This window comes from Callionymus lyra, chromosome 2 (assembly GCF_982586985.1).
Source record: "Callionymus lyra chromosome 2, fCalLyr1.hap1.1, whole genome shotgun sequence".
In the NCBI taxonomy this organism is placed as follows: Eukaryota; Metazoa; Chordata; class Actinopteri; order Syngnathiformes; family Callionymidae; genus Callionymus; species Callionymus lyra.
Window position 1 is genome coordinate 42042845 of NC_141819.1, and position 23026 is coordinate 42065870.

The window sequence follows — 23026 nt, forward strand, 5'->3', positions numbered from 1 at the left end:
CCTGGTTATCGTCACAGTATGAATTCTAACAGTTGCCCAATAAGAATGTCGGCTGTGTTTCAACCCGACTTCTGCACAACACAACTGATGACCCCAACTCCATTAAAAAGTCAAGAAATTCCACAAAGTAACCCAGACAAGACACACCTGTGAAGTGAAAACCATGTGAGATAAAGACCTCTTGAATTCATCAAGGAAAAGCTAAATGTCAGCAAAGCAGTATTTAGAAGAAAGCTGGCTAATAGAAACTAGACTATAAGAAGTTTTCAGTTGTTTAAAATGGGTTTGTTGGGTACATAATTCCACATGTATTCATTCATAGTTTTGAAGCCTTCAGTGATAATCTACAATCGGGTTAGTCATGAAAATAAAGAAAACATACGAGAAGGGTGTGCCCACACTTTTGGCCTTTACTGTATGTTTAAAGGTTGATTTTTAATTTATTTAATTAAAATATATTAAAAAAAAATCTAAATTATTTTGTTTTTATATAGAGTTTATTCCTATTTGATATTTAAAAGCACATTTTTTAATTTAATTAAAATAAATAATGTAGTTTTAAAATTCAATATAAAAGGTTGGTATACTAGTGGTACAAAAAAAAAAGAAAAAAAAAAAAGGTACAGAGCCACTTGATCATGCGACGCTCACACAATCACCTGACAACCCAAAGCTCAGGCGAGTCAATTCATCATGGCAACGGATAAAATTAAATCATTTCAAAAATATTATGAAAATCAATTTAACAAAAAACAAAATAGAGAAATTTAAGTTTCGACAAACATTAAATGTATCCATTCATTTCATAATCATAGTCGGATTCAGACTCATTGATCTCATTTAAGAAAACCACCTGGCAAGCCACATTAAATGACTTTCGTGTCTTTCGAGTTATGAACTCAAAATTGTAATGAACGACAACATTATTACTTCAAATGTAACGCCTTATAACTTAATGTCATTATGTACCATCAATTTTAATACTTTTCTATCTCAATATTCATTTTGAAAACCTATTCAAAGCAGATGCATAAATGTGGAAGCAGAGAAAAGTGAAGCAGTGAACTCACGTGAAGCAGTGCTTTAACCCCCTCATCTCTCTCAACTAGCTGCCGTCCCTCACTCAGACAAAAAGCACCTGATGCTTCCTTCTTCTCCTGTCATCTGTATCAATAAGCCTGAGTGGGCGAGGCCTGCGTCACTCACTTTTCTGACAACAATAACTTCCTCAACACCACGCAAACACTCACCGACTCATGACTCAGGCAATGACTCGAGTCACGAGCAGATATTCTCTGCACTGTTTGGAGCTTCACCGCTTAAGATGACGACTCTTGTTTAAGTGCATGAAGTCATCATGACCAGGTAACAACACAGGTGAGTCACTTTAGAGGTTCTTCTCGCACAGCTGAGGTCACAGCAAACATCAGCTGTCACGTCCCGAGAACATTTTGAAGACACACATCCTCGTGGTGACGTTAGTCATGTCTACACAGTGCGAGTGACATTAGTTGAGTCAATATGTTGAACTGGTTGCAGTCGGGCTTGAGGAACTGGATCGCAGGCAAGAATTTAAATAAAGGAAGAAAAAAAAGCAGCTGGACAGGTACATGTCTGCTCTTAAACGTTTTATTTTTATTCTATCATCATCATGTGTTTGTCAAGAAGAAGGTGAATTATCACATCGGTCAAGTGGAGCCTCTCACATACAGACTCGCCCACAAAACAAATAATCCCAGACACACACACCATTTTACCTGAGATTGTGTAACCATGTTCTTTGCATTCATCTAGACCAGGGAGCAAAAAGGCAGATAGGACCCAGAAAACAGGGCAACAACTGCATGGTAAGACCCAACCTACTCAGTAGCTTAGAGCTCCCATAATGCTTTGCCGCCCAGCCAAATAAATCATAGATGTCGATCCCTTTTGACATATCATAGACGTAGTATAAAAGCAGTGTAATGACCAATCAGCCGTTAGGTGGGTGATGTAATTATTGCCTTCAACCAAGTGCTGTGCTTGTGTTGAAGTTTATAAGCTTTTCTAATATATCACTGATGATGGAGCTTTGTCGTTCCTGAATGCTTGTTATATCATATATAATATATTTAAATATGCAGTACAGTGTGAGTCATAAAAACTCATCTAACTAGAGACCTTTGAAAAACATTTCCTCCCTGTGATAGACCAAAGAACGGTGATTCTCATGCGTCACTAAACCACAATAATGTCTCTGAAAGTCGAAATAAAAATAATCATTTGTCAGCAAAAGGCTTTGCAGACAGGAGAAATCTAAAGACTAGATGGTTTGAAGCAAATGCAGAGATTATCATAAAGTATTTACTCACCCTTCTGCAGTATGGAGCGGTTCTGAAGATAGATTCTCCTCTTCTTCTTTATTTTCCGTCTCAGGCATTGTAGTCGGTGCAGGAAGTATCTGTGTAATATGCAAATCTTGAATACAAGCAACTAATCTTTTATTTAAATAACTGATTAAAGTAAGAAGACGTGCCTCAAAGCATATTTGAGCTAGAAAGCAAGTCGGAAAAGGGTTTTATTTTAGTTTGAGGATAGTTGGGTACTGTTATATATTGAGGATATTCGAGTACTGTGCGAGTACTTTACTCTGACCGCATTCTTGACATTTTCGTAACTGCTTTCATTTGTTTTAACGAAACTATCAGCTTTAAAAGCTGCAAGAGTCGACTGTATCCACTTGTACTCAGTCATCGCTGGGGTCTCGCGTAATGTCAATGTTCCTTTAGATTTGATGTAATGACTGTTGCCATCTAGCGGGAGTTTCATTTCTACACAGAAATCAACAATGTGAATATTTGCAAATAATAATAAGGTAAATAAAAAATTGAATTTTTTTATTTTATGTAAACCTTATTGAAACATAAACCATAAAGAAATATGATAATAACAAAATATGATGTTAAAGCCATAAAATTAATATTTAAAAAACTATTTCTAGAGACATGTCACTTATGCACACTAGAGTATTTCAAACAAAATAATTTATTATCTAAATGTCTCCACCACATCTCTCACCTGCCCATAGAAGTCTGCCGAAGGAGAGGATCGGGATCTCTCATGGAAGCAAGTTGACTCGCTCGGCTCCTCCGGTGGTGGATCCAGGATGTTGTCTGCCGACCTGTATCTGCCCGACGCTCTCGTCTCCGTTTTCTTCTGTGTGTTCCATCTTGCTTCATACTCTGCAAAGGTGCCTAGACGTTGCTGGTCTGAGGACTGTGTGTACGCAACTAGAGTTTCTGGGTAGTTATCTCCGGTATCTTTTGAGATGTTCTCTGTGGAACTAAGGCCTTTGTCAGCAGAACACTCTTTTGATGCATGCAGGTTCTTCTTCACCGTGAACACAGATTTGCCTATTTCCTCAAAACCTTTTTCTTGGTCAAGAGAAGAGCTTGCATTTTTACTGTGCTGTAGATCTTGAGTCCCAACCTCGTTCATTTTGTCAGGCTCAGAGAAAGACTTGACCCTCTTCTCTGCTTGAAACCGCTTTCTACCACCAATTCGGGTGACAAGACAACCTGCAGCTGGTTTATTGGTTTCTGAAAGAGTGGGAAGAGGAGCGATATCTTTCCTGAGGAGTGCAGCTGGGGGGTAGTTAGTAGGCAAGGCATCAGTTGCAGGGCTCTCCAACAAAACCGGCTCCAAATCCCTCCTCCTAAAAGAAGTAGCTTTGAGCACCCTTGCTTGTGCCTCCTTCAGGTGATCCTTGTAGGTGTTGGAGTAAGGGCTGTCCCCAGGGCTGGCGGTTGTGTTTTGAGAAGGCATCCAATCGTTTTGACCGTCTTCAGAGACTCCCTCATTGGATGGGCTATGACTTTTCTGCAGTTTGGCTTTTCTCATTTGGATTTCACTTCGTAAGGTTGTCGCGAAACGATCACAACGACGCACTTGCTTATTTTCAACAGAATCTTCTGATTTCATACCTTTGGATCTCTCATCCTGACCAGTGGCATCCATGGAAAGGGAGTGAAGCATGGGTGTCATCTGAGGGCAGATTTTGCTGCTGACTTGTCTGTGATTCCTGACGTCTTGAGTTGAATCTCGGTTGGGCAGCTGGAAACTCCTCTGGGCTTCAGGCTGTCTTGATGGGGGACAGCTCAGGTACGGAGTCTCGAGCGATGGTAAAACATGTCCCTTTGGACCCTCCTTGTCTTCTAAAAAGGGTTTCGGTATGGGTTGTTCAATGGTGTCGGTCAGTTGAGGTTTACTGTATCCATTAAAATTCTGTTGTTGGTTGGGAAGACTGAACTTGGCTTTGGAGACAGTCTGTGGGCTGAGAGAACTACGCTCTTTAGTGGTTAGTTTCATTTCTATGCCTGTCATGCTCTTCCGATCATCTGGTTTCCCAACCAAATTTGGGGGATGTGCCTGGTTTGTATTGAGACAGAAGTATCTATTTTGTCCACTGTGGTCAGTGTTCTGCTCCAGACCTGCAGGTGCTTGAGTAGTGTTTAGGCTCCGTCTCTGGTGAAGCGCTGAGCCGTTGGTGGGTAGTTCCTGCATGCTGCAGAAGTAGCTACCTACAGCGGGGGACTTCTGAACAGATGTGGCCCACGGTTGAGAGGTGCCCTTGTCACTGTGTTGTCTCTGATGGTAGTGCTGGTTAGGGGGTTGGCCTTGCCGGACATCGGTACTGGACAGAGAGAACTGCTTGTTTGTGATGAACTGGTTGTTGGGGGATCTATTGGACGCGATGTAAGAATTGTTCCTTTCATTTTTCGGGGATACATTGTGGCTGATGTGCTTGTCAGTCGTCTTAGCGGCGGACTGAGGGTGAGGAACTTCCATGTGCCCCCTTTCATGCACCTTTGTGGCAGCAAAGCTGTCGCTGCGCGCTGGTGGGAGCGGTGGAGGAGGAGAAGGGGAGGAGGTCTTCTTTTTCTCAGGGACATTCCAAACTGGGCCATAACTTGTTCGGCTTGCAGCAGAATATCGCGAGCTAACCTCGTCCGACACTGGTCCCTCACACCCTCCTGGCATTTGGAAATACGTCAGCCTCTCGTCATGTTTCACCTCCTCCACCAGGTTCTGGTTATTTCTGCTATTGTTCTGTTTTCCCCCTGCATCCCACTGACTGACCTTGTACATGTTCTCTGTGGAGGCAGTGTTGCTCTTCGACAGGGTGTAGTCTGGTGTGCCTGAGCTGGTGGAGAAGGAGCTGTAGGCCGAGTCTCGTTTTCCTCCGGCGAGATGCTCAATGCTGTTGTTGGACTTGGCAGGGGACAGCTGTCCGGCGGGGTATGGGTGAGGAACCTGCTCTAGACTATCCATGCTGCCGTGAGAGCTGAACTGGTCGGACACCCTGCGCAGGTTTGTTTGCTCCCAACTGGAGGAGAGATCGTTTGAAGAGGAGCTGGATAAGAGAAGGAAGAAAAACTATTAAAAACTGTCTACAGCATAAAGAATGTCACATTTCTTTCTGTAGAGAATAAATGTCCCTTAATCCAAATTGAAAAAGGTTTCCTTCAACATTTGATCTAGGTTCTAATACTTTTGAATTCTCCTCATTTCTCTGACAGTGCATATTTTACTCTTTACACCTGCCACTGACTATTAGTACAATTAGCCCAAGGCTAACATGGCTAACAACAACTGCTAAAAAATATTGAATTTATACAATTTAGTTACAAAAATAAAATCAAATTACATTCAACAGAGGTAAAAAAAATAAAAAAGTTTTGTTATAGCTAATTTTAGCTCAAAACAACAGTAAAAGTAGTAGGAAGAAGTAAAACCCTTTTTTAATTTCCTTTTTTAACCTTTCTTCAGTTCGTAGCAAATTGCTAAATATATCTACAGAGATACCCATATACATACATAATATATAAGCACTTATATCAATACATGACATATATATATATATATATATACTAGGAGGTGTCAACGTCTACATATATAAATTTTTATACATCCAAATTATAACCGTTGAGAAAAATCAATAACCTTACACAACACATACATGCAGTCAAGTGACATGGAACTGCTGTTGACCAATGAGGTGTGTGTGTATTTTAGTCACATGAGGTAGGAAGGAAGACTGTGGTTTAAATAAAGTTTTGAGACTTTGATAGCGGATTACAAAATTATTTTATAGCTCAGCTTTGCAGTATTACAAACTGTGACTTGTGGTGCTACATTTTGACAGATTTTTTTTTAGCATCGTATACCACATAAAGTCAGTTTAAGGATGAAGATTTGTGAGGAAATAAAATGATTTTAGGTGCTCCTTATAGTCAGAAAATGACAGTTATGTTATTTATCTGTTATGTTAGCTATAATTTAGTATTTAAAGTGAGTCATATTTTTATCTCTAACTACTGGAAGGGCTTAACTGTAATGTGATTAGGATGTGTTTAAATGGAGACTGAAGTGACTCCCTCAAGTGGTTATATAGAGCAACTGCGTGTAACAGATGACAAGACGGTCACAACCCTCGACTACATGTGTAGAAAAATTGTAATTTGTTCTTGCATTATATCTTCATTGATATATTTTTCTAACATCTTGGATATAGTCGGAGTTGTGTCACATTACCTTGCATCATGTGTGGTATGCCAGACTGTTGGTGCTGGAGAGTGAGTTTTGGCTGGTTCTGGTGGGTTTTCATTGAACTTGGTGGAATGCCAGGAGTGAGGCCTGCCTATGGGTTCATTCCGCCTGTTTGAAACACACATGCGTTAGATTACTGCCAAGAATGGAAATTGAGATGTGTTGCCCTGTAATGTCTTCTATACTAACTGCTAGACTAGAGTATTTGAAAATGACCAGCTGCTGGTGCATACAAATCTTTCTAGACATCCAACATACCCTTTGAAGCGATTCTTTCTGTGGTGCATGAGGGAGGAAACCCATAATTAAATCGTTTTTTCTAGTGTATGCACAAAAGTTGAGTCCAAACATTCATCTGTTGCATGTTTTTAAGCAGCGAACAAACACGTGAATCATCATCTAGCACAAAAACCACGACAGAATCAAGCGAGCATGCCAGAGAGGTGATGAACCACAGGAGGAGCTACTGAAGAATGGAGCTAGACGTGACTAGACGATCGATTAGTATGATCACAGGTCACAGATGAAGGGAAGGACATGATGGTTACACTGAAGCCGTTACACTGTACCTCATGGAACTTCGTAAAATCTTCGTAAGAAAGCTTCTCGCCACATGTACGTCATTTTCTGAGGGCATTTTCTGAGCTACAATATCCACCATTTTCCTATTCCTGGGCAGCAAGGAAGAGGAACAAACACACCAAGAGCACATCATCAAAAAAAGGACAAGAATGGAAATAGAAAAAATAAATAAAACAAAAAAGTCCTTCGTTCTAACCCCAAATGTGTTTTTTTTTCACATCAGTAAAAATGGTCAATCAACTGTAAATCAATCCAAATTTTAATAACGTTTCTTAAAAGAAATTTGAGTAGAAGTTGAGATGCATGTTTTCATTTTTATCAGAAATACATTATTTGTCTTTTAGTTCCGTTTTCGTGACTTTTGAAAGTGATAAAACTACATTTTGTTTGGCATTATTGTCATGGATTTTTGTGTTCATAAAAAAGTCCCATTGTAATGACACATTCATTTATCATTTATCATTTTAATCACGGTCTTCTTCATAAATAAAAAAAAGAGGCATAATTATAACGATTTAAAAACGGATTTAAGAAACGGACAGTGCAGCAGCGCCATCTAGCGGTTGCGGTGTTACGCACACAGAGCACAAAGGTGCAGGAAGTGTTTTTTTAAGTCACAGGATGACGTCATATGTATGCATGTAATTGATCCGTGGTGAGGTGATTGTCCTCAGACTCCGCCATATGGTCTCTACAGGAACAGCGTCCCAGCAGGACGTCAGGGGGCTTAAAGAATTGAGAATCTCTTACACAATCAGATCAGTCGCCTCACCCCTCACTCCAAGCTGTTGTCTGCTGCCCAGACAGGGTTTTTTGGTCGTTTGACAAGAGGAAAGTCCTTTATAGAAGTGGATCAGTGCATTCTGACGTTTTAAATGTTGAAACTTAACAATATATAATAATAATAATAATAATAAATAATACAAATAATATAAATATATATATTTTTTTAAACAAATGATTTTTAAAAACATAGTTTGATATTTTTATTACAAAAAATAAAAGAATCCTTCAAAATTGGTCATCTTTTCAATTCGATATAAAAATGCTGGTATAATAGTGTCACCAGAAAATACCAAAAGAGTATCAAGAAACTTAATCAAACTTTCAGTCAAACGTGCAAAGGATGATCATGTGATGACATAGAAGCAAGTAGCTGAATTATAGTTTGATTTAAAGTGCTTTACATTATAAAATATTACATTTTGTATAAAATATTTTAAGAATATTGGATTTCGAATTTCCAACTCCATATGCAATAAAAAAATATATATAATTCAATTGTTAAAGACACATTCAATATACTTATTAGTAAATAAAATTGTTTAAAAAAAAGGTTAAATTAATTTAATCTTCTGATGGCACTGATGTACTTCCATTACACTTTTCTGTCGTGCTAAAAACCAGACAAACGTGCATGTCAACTTGTTAACCAACTTTGCATATCCAAGTATTTAATTTTGAACAGTAGAGTTCATCTTAGAAATAGTTGGAGAATAATGTTGTGGTATTCTGGACAAAGCCTTCATTTGTGCTTACTGGTGTTGGACGGAGAGTTGAGATACAAAGCAGCGAGGTCAAGAGGGCCTGCACCCTTGGTCACCTCGTCTAAAGGCATTCACTGATCTGATGGTTCTCAACTGAAGAAAAACAAAGCAGGCGCCTGAAAAAAATGAGAAATAATAAGATATTTGGGATTCGATGACAAACTGAGGGGAGAGAGCGGAAGTGGGCGCATGTATCGTGGACAAACAGCAAGAAGAACAAGCCTTCCATGTCTGCTCAGAGAATCCATGATTCTGGGCCAGCAGAGGATCCAGCCACACATGGCGCTGGCCATTGGTATGCAAATGACCAGGCTTTATTAGGCCTATCGTCAGGGCTACAGCTGGACCGGCACAGATATGCTGCAGAGAGTGAATCAGGGGGCAGGGATGGGGGCTGGGAGGTCTGGTTGAACGCTTCATTTACAACTTTTAAATTGTCAAAACAGCGTCCAAATGTGTCAAACCATAGTGTTTTTACCCCAACAGAAACAGGATATTAAACACAGGATTTGGTCTTAAAGATTAACTTATTAATATTTAGGTTTTAAAAAACAAAGTCTAGATGATCATGGCTTAACCCAAATGATGAATGACCCTCATCATTAAAAAAAAAACAATCAACATAATAACAGGGTATTAGGGTCATAAATCCATTCATGGGAAATATGTTGAAAACACCTTAAGGCTGCAGGTGCCCCCGAGATGAAGAAGAATTGCTTTACTCACCCAACATCTGGAGGAAGAAATACAAACCAGGCACAAAAAGTTTCAGAGCCTGGACCACACAGCCGGACTGGTGGTACTCAAACTCTCTTCAGACATGTCCGACCCAAATGAAAAATAATACGTCCGACCATCGTTGCTCAAAGGCACAACAACAGCCTTAAAGTTCATATTCACCATGAGACATCACTAATGTTCTAAATTCTAAGTTCCAGCAGAATTAGTTTCAACAGAGAGCAGATTTCCTCTGGGATTACTGGGTATTACTCCTGAGAGGGGGACGAAGAGAGTAAAGAGGGGGAGAGCGAAGGGGGGACTTTTGTGGCAGCCAGTCGTCTTGTAGTATTCCACGACCTTGCTTCGTCTCATTGGCTCTCGGTGGCTGATATGCTAATGACGGGATAAAACACTGCAACGCAGACATGCATTTCTCCCATTTCTATGGCAACAGGTTGATTCTCTTTCAAGGGCACCCCACTTCCCGTAAGACCGTGTCGTGAGCAGCGCCACTGTGAGGGAGGACGGATGTCGGGTACACTGACCTCAGATCAGCAGGATTTGAATTATTTTTTTGCTTTTATAAGTTTTAAAATAAGGTAAGGTAACAATAAAAAAAAAAACACAATAATACAAATTTAAAGATAAATGGTAGTAAAATTCAAACACAGTACAAGCACTATTTAAAACATTAAACGTTTTTATTATATTTAAGTATGTTCAGGAAATACTGTATATACTTTTATTTATTTTTTTCAATTAAAAACAATCCTAACTACTCCAAATTAAATTAACATGACTCATTTCATCACATTTTTACCCACAGTAGTTTATATGAACATTGACACATTTTCATAGGTTAAATAAAAAAACGAGTTGCATCTTTTGGCCTCCTCTAAACCTCAATTAAAATAGTTTATCTATCAATCAAACCCTTATGGTATCTCTGGGTCAAGGTGACCCGAAGGCCCGAAAACTAATGTGATTGTCCGAGAGACAACAGAAAGGATAAAACAAAGCGGTCGACCTCCGTGGCTTCCAGAAATACATAAGCAGTGGTGGAGGCTGTTCACCTTGACCCAGACACAACACAAGGGTCAAGAATCAAACATTATTAACAACAATGACAATACATTAATTAAAAAAATAAATAATAATAATAATTTCCCCATTTTTGTATTTATTAAATTAATATACATTGTATCCTGAAGTTGCATTTTGCACTAGTAATAGTGCAAATTAATATACACTATTACTATATTCTCTATATTTTCTAAGTGTAAATGTGCTGAGACATCTCAAATGTCCCCACTGTGTAATGACTAAAGGAATTTCTTATCAATAAACCTCAATAAGGGGAGCAGAGGACGAAGAGCAGCTGAACCGACTCAGAATGTTGGACTCTAGTTCGCTGGCGTTTGGTGGTCCCACTCCTGCACTGGCAGGTGAGCTGGTGGATTCCATGACTGCTCCAGACCTCACAAAGGACTTCTTCAGCAGATGCTACAATCAACTCAGTCATGTTTTGTGGGGTGAAAGAGGTGAACCGTGAGCAGCATGTAATGACCAGGACATTCCTGGGCTGAGTGGAATAGCTGCTGTCAAGTTGCTCTGACCCACAGACAGGAGGCACCTGAGAAACTCCAGCTTTGACCCAGTGGAGACAGATTACATTAATGATAATCCACATGCTAAATAAAGTGGTGTCGGGGGATTATTGGTGCATTAGCATGCATTAACCCAAAATCCAAATTTTAGGGCGACCAAAGAAATGTGCATCAGGTCAACAAAAAACATTTTTTACAGTCAGATGATTAGATTTAGCTGTTAAATGCACAACATTACCCACTTCCACAAAATATAAACAAAAACTATAAACGCAAAAATCATTTCAAAAATGTGTACAAACACTTAAGACAAGAAAAAACTATCTTAATATTAGTCAATTTATATGGTTAAGATAAATCACCTCCAGTCTACACTAACGTTTCCTGACAAGCTGCAGAAACTCAAAACTGGTACATAAACTTCACCAAAATGTGATCATAAGAAACTAATCTTAAATTAAATGAAAAAATATTGTGCCTTTGCTTGGATAAATAGAATTATGCTTTATCTATTAGTGCTTAAAATCAGGTTGACTGGTTTAATTTCAGCATTTTATTTTCACTGACTGACCTTCAAAACTAAAAAATATATATATATTATAGTAGTAGATACACATCTACCCGTGTCCAGAGTCACAGACAAATGTTACTTCAGAGGAAGGAGTCTAGTACTCAGACAATACTACAAATATATCCTTGAACCAACAGTATCGTAATATATTGCAATATATCGTATTGCTGGCCTTGTATTGTATTGTATTGCATCAACAGATTCTTGAAATTATACATGAACTGGCTTATATGATGCATAAATACAAACAAAGTACTGCTATAAATATAAAGTATACGTTTCAGGATGCTACGTATATGACCTCTGAGTGTTCTTAACCAGGAGTTTGTCAGCTAAGACGCAAGAAATGTTAAGAAATCTACTTACTTTGAAGAATTTAATGTACCACATTCCACACATTCTACTGTGGCAGATTTAGAAGAGAAACAAAGACATGTAAGATGCCGTGCTGCAACACTCTAGGTCAAGCAAATTGAACAAGCAAATTGGATTTGGTTACAGAAAATAAATATACAATACAATCAAGTACAAAAGAAAATATTTGTAAAAACCTATTTAACTACAACACTTCAACAGCTGGACCAGGAGGGGGAAACCAAATCCTTCAAAACATTTCCAGCCTCCCAGAGTTCAGCTGAAAGAGTGTTTGAGCGAGATGGATGTTAAACAACCTTCTCTGCTCCAAAAGAACTGAAGAAGTAAACCTCCTCTAACCGACACGTTGAAGCACAGATTTAAACTATGGCTCACACGCTCACATGGTCCAACTTCTATGAAATATTATTTTAGTCCAGCAATCTAAATAAAATTTAAAGAGTAATTAAAAAAAAATCATTAAATAAAATAAATTTTAAACACATAGAGCACCTTTTCAGACAGTAATAATGAATAGAAGAGAAATCCCATATATTATTTGTTCTATCTGTGGGGCCCGGTAGCAAATGTCAGGCCAGTACAAGTCACTGGACTGGAGATTCTGGACGACTGATATAGACATTTTAAATAAATTCACATTATTGAAGACCTGCAAAAACATATTCTCGGGTCTCAGACATACAGTAAATCTTTATTGATATTATTTCTATTGTGTTCAGTTGTCATTTTCCATGCAGAAGATTATCCGATTGTCCGTCTGTGTGCGTATACGTGTATGTGTGTATGTGTATGTGTGTATCTTTGTGTGTGTGTGTTTGTGTGTCTGTGTCTGTGTGTGTACAGTATCTGCCTTCTTTCCATTAGTACTCCAAAAGTTGGAAAAAAAAAATCTTGTCGAGTTACTTTTGAATCCAACTTTATTTGTTAGCGCAAACGTTTCGATGACCCATATTTGACTTCCTGAAACTTCTGCTGGGAGTTAAGTTGTTCAGACATGTGAAGGGAACACAGCGCTTCCCACACAAAACCACACCTGTTAAACACAGGATAAGTGACAAAAACACAGTCCTTCTAACAAACTCTCCTCCCCCGAGTGACATTAAAACATCCTATATTAGTCACCACATGACTTGCACCACTAGCTCCGCCCCTCCGCTGTTGGAGCTGAAGACACACCTTTGTGAGTGGAGCAGGTTCTGACAGCACCCTGATCCTCTTTCACCCATCCCTCGTTATCTAAACCATGAAAAAACATTTTAAGAGCAGCCAACACACACATGTTGGCCGAGATTACACAACAGATAATGGTTTTGTGGACCCACAATCTTAGGCAACAAATGAAAAAGTGATAATTTGACGATGTCATCAACGAGGTTGTGTTAGTTATTTCCTGTCGTTGGTTAAAGGTCATTTTGAGGATTTCTTCTTTATTTAATTATTAATAATCTAATCGTTTGATTCCAGTTGAAAATGTTTAAATTATAGTTTAAAAATGTTTGATTACAGTACAAAAAGGTGGGTCAAATGTCAAGACGATGTTTTTTTTAAATGCCATGCATGTATGAATTGAATGGCAGGACAGAGGAACATAAGAACGAAAAATGGTTAATGAAACATAACGTCTGCTCCTGATGGAGAGAAGCTGAACGAGTGGGACTTCCTTGTAGGGCAGGATCTGCTCCGGGATTACGTTATGATATCAAACAATGCAGACAGAACGGCTGACAGCGGAGGGACAAAGGGAGCAGTGTTCCACACAAGTCCGCTTGTAGCGCTGCCACCACCGCTGAGCTGACAAATGATTCATCTCTAGAACTAGATATGAGATCTTAAGAAAAACACACCACGACGAATAAGTCACAAAAACTGGCTTTGAAAGAAGTGTAATGATTTACTGTGGTTTACCATTCAACCACATCATCTTGTGATTAAGAGTAAACTTGACTGCAAAAGGTTTCTATTAACATTAGCCTGTACCTCTTGACGTAATACTCAACCGAACAGAAATAACATCAATATTTTTATTTTCTGTACGGCCTCTTAACAAATGCCTCATGGACTGGCACTGGTCCCGGGACCAAGGGTTGAGGACCGTTTTACTGTGGTACCATTTTTGTAATTTGGAGTTCACGATGTTAAAATAAAAACCAAAACAGGAAACCAAAGCTGCATTTACCATTTACCATCTAGAGTATGCAAGGATGATTTTTACCAATTATGTTGAAATAAATAAATGGAAAAGTTTAATTACATCACTTTTTGAAAGGTTGAATTCAATAACATTATACCAATTTTTTTATATAGAATTTAAAGGCTATTTTTTTTTAGTTAGTTAATACAATTATAACTATTTAATCTTTCAGTACACACATTATTGTATTATTATTATATTATTGCATTATTATATTTCAAAACAAAAGCAACCTTTCACTAGTCAATAAAAAACATTCAAATATTCAATATAAAAAATAATTAAATAAAATTATGAAACAAATATATCTTAATTCTTTTTCCTAAAGTTACAGCATTCAACCATTCAATATTCTTATGGTACCGATATACTTCCACAACAACTGCTGAACTCTAGGATACTATTTAAATGACACTGAATGCTCTAAACCACGATATTGTAGATAAGACGCAAACATTTTTGTAAACAGACATATTTACTTGCTAAAAAATGTTTTTAAACTTTTCTGCAGTCTAGTGGTTCAACTGAACAGAACTGGAGCATCCAAATCTATTTCCACTAGCAAGACTGCTTCGTCACTTCACCATTACACTGGTGTTAGGGTGCTGCCATGGCGACCGTGGTTGGTGCACACATGACAGCAGCAGATGCAGAAGAAGAGGCGGGTGCAGAGGGAGGGGACTGGGAAAAGGGTTGCCTACCGTTTGACGACCAGACTGAGGGCCTTGTGGGAGCCCTTCACCAGGCAGATGGCCTCCTGTCTGTAGCCACTCAGGGGGATCTCGTTGATGTTGACGAGCTCGTCTCCCACCTGGAGACACACCGCCGCTGCCTTGCTGCCCTGCTCCACCTGCGGCACAAACGCGGCACATGTAGAGTCAGACATCATCTGCAAAGAACTTTATCAGTCATCAAAAAACGTTGAACATTGTAAGTCGTGGGTGTATAATGTATTTTTACTCTTATGCATCTTTGTGTTGTTTTACTCATTTCCCAAACACAATACTTTACTTCCGCTTCAGATTTATCTTCATTGGAAGTCTCCATTCATATTGTAGACTTTTATTTATACCAAATTAACATTAATCTACTTTAAGCAAACCATCTGGTGGGCCTTAAGTTTGATGTTCTGGCTTTAACAAAGAGTTTCATAGACAGCTGATGACATTCCTGACACCTTTGCAGGAGCCAAGGTCTCAAGAGGACAAAAATTAAGATGGGCCTTTTTTAACGGTTTGCTCACTAGCTTAGCTAGTTGAGAGCATTGCTAGCTATGGTTTGCCAGAGGTTTTTATATTTGTCTATTTACTAAGCTCCTGTTCAATAACAAACTTTTCATAAACAGTTTTATCAGGGGAAAAATGTGATGTAATATTATTATCCAAAGTTATTTTTGTTTGTTGTGGAGTGGAATGTTTGGAAATAATTTGTCTTCAAAACAACTTGTCCTAGAAATGATTTAACCTTTTCAAGAACAAGTTTTGTTCATCTACAGCAAAAAAGCTTTGGATTAACCATGAAGTCATCATAAAAACAACCAGAAAAACAATCTGCTTTTCATGATACACATTTAATACATACAAACATAACTAACAGTTTACCATGTTATAATTTGAAAAGAATAACTCTCTGCCGACGTTGCAGCTACTCCATTCACAAGTCTACAATGTCTAACATCAAAAAAAGATATACAAGTAGAAACAGGAATAAATATATGTTGATACAAATTAAAAATGAAAATTAATATGTACACTACTAAATAATGTGTACATAATTATTATTGCACCAAATGAATAAAAACTTAAATATATGAAGTCTAGAGTGAACCAGTGGCTTGTTCAGTTTAGCTTTACTTCAGAAAAGTCCTTCCATAAGTCCAGAAGTTTGATTTCGCATTTTTTTAACTTGCAAACTCTACATTCCATACGAGGTGCGATCCCTCTCACCACCCCTCACTAACGCTGACCTGAATAGCTCCAATATTGCCTTGCCGCCCAGCTAACCAAGCCCAGCTGTCGATTACTTCTGACATAGCAACTGATGTAGAATTTATATTAAGTACTGTATATTGTATAGCAAGTGTTGTATAGTGTGTTAAAGGGCATCATGGGACTGTTTTGTCGGTACCATCTGCAAGTTGATATGCAGTTGTGACAATTAGTGCTTATATTGTGTTGAATTTTTCCTGCTGTTCAAATAATCTACGCGTTAGTAACAGTGTGAACAAAGCATTTTGTCGTTTCTGACCGTAACTTGAAACAATATATTAAAACATGCTGTACTGTGTGCAAAAGTAGCATCTGCGAGACCCTTGAAGCATAAGTGTGATATGACGAGCGACCACTGTAATTCCATACTCCGTGATAACAGGGGGTGTGAAAGCATTAAGAGGTCCAGGATGACTGAGAATTAGCAATGGATGAACTGTTAAAGAAAACAATTCATTAACAGGGAAGCAACCCATTAATAAAATGATAACACTGAGCGATTGTTTTGCTTAAAGAGCGGCTTAAAGGCTCTTGAAATAGTTGTGAAGCTGCTGCCCACGCCTCAGGCCTGATATGAAAACAGTCCACACCAGCACCTGGAATAACACATCCATCATCGAGGTACAGTGGACCGAGCCCTGCGTGTTTTTCGTATCTCTGGACAGGATCCACGACACGGCTGAAGATATTGGAGAGGCCAGATTGAAAACAAGAGTCTCTGAGGACGTATATACAGAAAAAGGTCAACGCTGTCCTCACCATAAGCATAGTCTAGTCATGGCCGACTAGAAGAAACAAGCTTAGTGAGAACTCACTTGACACATTAACACACAAACGCTCTGTAGCGGATCACAAACCTGTGGGAGGGAGGGGGGGGGCAGCGTGACCTCACCACAAAGGTATGTGTGCTGATACACACCATCTTATATGGCCTTAATCCTGGGTGCAAAGACAGGATTTTTTAACAACTCTGATTTAAGGAATGATGAACAGGCTGCAGTTTTGTGGCTGGCAAGGATCCTGACTTGCTCCTGATATGGTGCTGTACTTTGTTAGGAGGTGATTCATCATTGATACATTTATACTTTGTTAGAGGAACTGAGTCGGAGACAAAACACATCTCCTTTGAAGCAAAAACATTCTCCCTCGACAGCAGCTTAACTTTTAAAGGATTGTTTTAAAAGCAAATACCAACTGAAACCAACAATCCAAGAAACAAGTGAAGCCAGTAAAGACATAAATGTTGTTCTCCTGAAGCACCAGGCAGTGCATACCTCCACCAAGGAGCCAGAAGACTTTGTAAAAAAAAAAAAATAGCTTATCAAAACTTCAAGAATTGTGTCATTCTAACCAGGTAAGGACAGAGCTTCTACCACTGGACCACCGGTGACATAGGTCCGGCAGAATTTCTTAAAACACCCGTAAAAAACCTCAAATGACCAACAACAACATATTTTGTCAACACAGTCACGTACAAGTTGAATTTGTTCGTGTTCAAGCTTTGTTTCATAAGGTTTACATTTTTGGCTAGTTTTCAAAGCAGAACCACATAGCATTTTGACAGTATTAATACATATTTGCTGCAATAATTAATTTAATTTTAAAGTCATGACTTACATTGAAGAATTCTCTATTATTGTATCATGTTCTCCCTTGGTTGTTAGAGCTTAAGTAAATTAAAATAATTTTCCAAGACTTCAATTACCATTTGAGATCAAATTTAACCAACCGAAACTAAAAATTAAAAATCAACATATGAAATATTGATGCATGCATGATTTTGAGATATTTCTTGCACACAATATACAGTGCCTTATGATGGTTGAATAGAATTGATCTTTATCTACTACAGTACATACTATAGTATCTCCTCATGTTGCCCAAAACAAACACCTCTTTCTGAAGTTGCTACATGAACCACGTTAATTTAGAACCGTAACATGTATTTGCAGAGTCCTAGCAACTGCTGTTAATTATTTAAAACATAATAATTGTTACAAAATATTTTGATGATCTAAAACTCACATAAAATCGCACATTTTTTGGATTAGAAATTTTAATGCAAGACTTTTAAGACTTATGACGATATATTGAGTTTATTTAAAAGAATACAATCGCGGGACAACTGTCAAAGTAGAGTAAACACACAATAAAGTTACATTTACATGCTTAAAATCAGCTAACTGAATTCAAACAGGGGAATCTATAGTTTTATTTCAAAAGAGAAGATATTAAAGCAAAAACAAGTAAATATTTGCATGTCATTTGTCGTTTAAAAAATATATATATATACTGCTGCTTAACAATAACACTCTTTTGTGAAAGAAATTGCGAAATTTAACTGTATTCATTTAATAAATATATTTTCTTGCACCCCTAATCGAATTCATACATGTTTGAAATTAAATTATAGTATTCACTCATCCATTCAGGCAAACATAAACAAACTCAGCAAGTGGCAGTAGCATCAAAGAACTTGCACAATTCACACAGTAAATAAAAATGTGATCTAAAACACTATAATGCCTTTTAATACTATTTATTAATACACAGGAACCATGTACTCACTATGTAACTTTCTCTATATGACCTACCAATCAGGAATGTGGCCACTAAACTAGGGAATAATAAAATCTATCTAATCTAAACTGCTTTACAGTGACAGTGTTATCATATTCAGTACAAAGAGACTTTTTCAACCATCCAGATAGATAAAACTAGAAACTGACACAACAGCAGTCTTCATATTGTTTTGTAAACAAGTACAGAAACTATGTTTTCAATCTTATGTATTGCTGCTATATCACAGGGTGGACATACGTTATATGGGTAGACAATGATTCCTTTAAAACATTCCTAAATCCAGATGAAAGTCCGGAAAACCACAACTTTTTTAATTGTCTTTAAATGTCTTTAACCCTGATTAGGAATCAGTTGTTTTGACAACAAAAACAACCTCTTAACGTTAAAAGAACTCCATTTTCTTCCACAAATATGTTTGGCATTTAAAGTATCTCAAGCAATGAACATTAAAAAACAAGTCCAAAGTTGGAAATGACAGGGAAATAACTTCATATACTTGTATACACATAGAGCAGACAAAAAACTGTATTTAGCAATTAAAAAAAATAGAAAATATTTCAATGGAACAATATTAATACACGTTTATCTTTCTCTCACAGTGCATCAGGCTCTCCACAGGCCTATTGCCAAATGTCAACACTTTCTTATTGTCTCTCTTTCCTATCAGAGGCGGCCACAGCGCCTTTACTATCTTCCTTTAAGCAACAATCAGTCAAGGTCCTGATATCCAGGATGCCAGAATATTCCCAAAAATAGACGCCTGTCTCTACACGGGCATGGAGGGAAGGATGTGGCAGTGATGAGGATAAGGAATGTGTTTTTTCTGCTGACATATGTCCTGTGCGGGGCTCTGACAGGGCACTGAACCTAGACCCTTGTAGTTTTACACGTCACTGAAAAATAAATAAATCTAACAACAGTTGAATATGCTTTAAGTTGATAATAGCATCAGTGCTACATTCTTGTTTGCATATCTTATGTATCTGTCAAATTAGCATGTTATAATATCAACACGAACATTGATCTACCTCAATTTTGACTCAACCATCAGGGCCACATAAAAAACCTCCGGGGCCCGATGTGCTTCAACAAAACCATGTTAAAGTGGGGGTTAATAAGATAAATTTGGTCCGCAAAGCCCGTATAAGGGTCGGGTCACTGCTTTTTTGCGGATGACGGGGAGTGTGAAATAGCAATATCAGGCAAATACTTTTAATTTCCTATAGCTTTCGTTAAAAAGGTAGGAAAACGTAAGTAGTAAAAAGCACAAAATTAGCAGAGCTAATGCAGAGGTTATGGTAAACTCCATCCCACTTAATAGTAAATAATTCAATTTATCTACCAACCTTCTGAAACGCATATGTCTGCATTCAAGATAAATATTGATCTTTACAGTAGAGCTAAGTCAAAGCATTCCGAGGTGAACTAAACCAGTTTTGTGAAAGATTTACTGCTGTATGTTTACAGCAGACTTTTTTCTGCTTCTTCAACATGTTTGCAAGTACATTTTTGATCCTGCCAAACCTCAAATATGCATAAGGTGCACGGTCAGCTGCGTCGTGTTAAACCAGATTATTCAAGTTTATTGAGACTTTAAGTCGGCGAAGACGCTGAGCATAACATAAGCTGTGAGAGGTATGTAAAGAATTTATATTAGAACCAGAATTGTCTTTTCTTTTTTTTTTTTTTTAACTGTACTCTTGCCTTCTTTCCTCTGCGTGGACACACTTTTCCTTTTACCCATGAGGTGAAAGAAAGACAAGAAGCGATCTATTGAAAGCTATTACAAAAGATTTTGTTTTAGAAATTTGGTGTTTCTGGTAAACTCCCTCGCTACCCTTAAAAAATAGTTTTGTCCAACAAAAGAAAAGATGATTATATTAGCGTACATATACCAGCATGACAAGTAGCTACTGAAACCAAGATCTTATGTTTAAGTCACTTTTAAAAGCAACCTGAAATGGAACATTGATCAGTACAACTCTTCATTTGTAAACGGACTACCACACGAGGAATAATAGAGCTGAGAACAGTGGCCACGGGCCGCATGAAATCTGCTGAAGGGCCACGAGTGGCCCCTGGGAAACCTTTTGGTCATGCCTGTTTTAAAGATCAGATAAGAAACAGATTATTGATGTCCAAGATTATAGAGAGATTTCCTGTAAGAGTTTATTGAACTCCAAGGAAATACATTTGTTTGGAAAAAGATGACAACCCGAAAACATTATCAAACTATTACTTCCTTCCCATATAGTTTGGTAATTAAATACACATTTAGTTCAGCCAGCAACTTGCATTGTTAAAATATTTTGTCCCCTTGTGTGACTGAGCTTGACAACCCTGATGTAGGAAAGTTTGACGGACACAACTATAGCAATATGTCCAGGTAGATTCTCATCCATCCATGTCATTATCCATAGAGCGAGGCAACCTAACTCTTAACTGATGAAGCCTCTAGGGTAATAACATCTTTCCTAATCTTTACTCAATCCAGTTCACTTGCTGGTCACCCAATAATATTTTTAATTTTTTTTTCTATTAAATATAATTTACTTTTCAACTGTATTTTTTATGTTGGCAAAATTCTGTTAAACATTAAAAAACTTTATTTAATATAATAAAAACTTTATAATTCCATATTTTGCCATTTTTAATTCAAAGCATAGCAAGTATTGGCTCACAGTAAGCCGTTATTATGCAATATTCTAACACTGGTACCGGATCAATATTGGTTGATACCCAAAGCCGAAGTATTGGTATCGGGTAATAAAAGTCGGATAAATGCATCCCTATTAATGTCTTCCCAGAACTCTCCTCAGTCCAGTTGCCCTACTTTGGAACCCTCATAAGAAGACAAATGTTGGGAATTCACTTCAACCTCTTATCAGTTGTCTGGAGATAAACTTCAGGCATGTTCAAGATGTTTATCATCATCCTACTTTAGTGAAGATTAAACAAATATTCAACCCACATGAATCCATGAACCGTTGTAAAAGTAAAATGGAGTCAAAGAAAAGAAAAGACCCCCCCTTCCCTAAAACAATGTCATGAATAAGTACTTATTATTATTTATCTTATCATGACATTCCAACCAGCTTTATCTGGAATTTAAGGAACAAAACTATTGAAAAGGAAGAACACACAGTAGCCAGAGTGGCACTGAACTACACTCTGAAGGCAGCATGGCAAACATGTGTCAAGTGTCAACCATGGCTGCTGTGCCTAAAGAGATTACCGAGAAGTCTGACAAACTCAGACAAAACACTTGAAGACGGTCGGTCACAATCTTACCAGCAGATGGACAGCAGCCGATGTTCTTGTCTCCGCGGTATCAACGTGGTGCTGCTGACCGGTCAAATATTAACACTTAAACACCGCTGATATTCAACGCGACACACTGTGGTTCCACTGGGCTCGACCCACACAATGTGACCACAGCATCTAATCTGGCAGCTTAAAGACTTAAAATGGTCAGAATTCCTGTCATTAGCATCACATGGCTACCAAACCAACAGTGATAAGGTGAAGGTTTACAACTCCAGGTCGCACTTTGGACCCTTTTTGTGTCAATAGAGGAATGAGGACCAAAAAAAAAAAAGGGGACAAACAGGTGCTGGCGTTGAAGCAAGTCAAATTAACTAGCAAGGTCTTCCGTGGTCAATCATTAGACCGTCCACTGCGACGTGAGGTTGTGCTGCTGTGATGTCACCGCTGATTGGGCTGCACTGTGATTAGGTGTAATCCTGCTCATGGGCAGTTCATGCCCGACTGTGGCTCGCCTCCACCTTTTCACTGCTGCACAAAGAATGTAACAAGCTCGTCTGCAGTTTCTGTAAACCATCCCGCAGACTGCCTTTTGTATTCAGCCAGAGAACAAAAAGACAATTTAATTCTGAACATTAAAGAGACTTTCAAATACAATCTCCGACCCATAAATTAACTTTTTAATGCATTTAAAATGAATTATCATGTTATTATAAATACTTTAAGGCACTTTTGGTCGTGGGCCAAAAATGTTTTATATTTACCAAACTGGCTGATTATCTTTACATTCTCGCATGTATTCCCCTTTTCTGCAATCGTTATCGGCGGAATCTTGATACACACCACAATAATTAAACATTACCTCGATTTATCCATCTTATTAAATGGAAAGATCGAAATGAAGCAGAGTGAAAAAACTTTTTGTAGATATAATTAATCAGTTTTACAATGTTGTGTTATTTAAGTTGCAAAACAACCTTTAAATTAAGTAGTTTCTTTTGATCTCCACT

The 23026-nt window shown here is 38.0% G+C and overlaps 1 protein-coding gene across 3 annotated transcripts in view; it reads right to left on the reverse strand.

The window, feature by feature from the left end:
- Positions 1–23026, reverse strand: part of shroom2a (shroom family member 2a) — a 34773-nt gene that overhangs the window by 8814 nt on the left and 2933 nt on the right. Inside the window, exons 3-8 of one of the 3 annotated variants that reach the window (XM_087785313.1) lie at positions 14883–15031; positions 7158–7259; positions 6847–6864; positions 6574–6696; positions 3058–5392; positions 2352–2440 (exon numbers count right to left, since the gene is read on the reverse strand). In XM_087785313.1, coding sequence (XP_087641439.1) covers positions 2352–2440; positions 3058–5392; positions 6574–6696; positions 6847–6864; positions 7158–7259; positions 14883–15031 — 2816 coding nt within the window. The remainder of the gene's footprint in view (positions 1–2351; positions 2441–3057; positions 5393–6573; positions 6697–6846; positions 6865–7157; positions 7260–14882; positions 15032–23026) is intronic. The other 2 variants (XM_087785314.1, XM_087785315.1) reach the window with 2 other exon arrangements.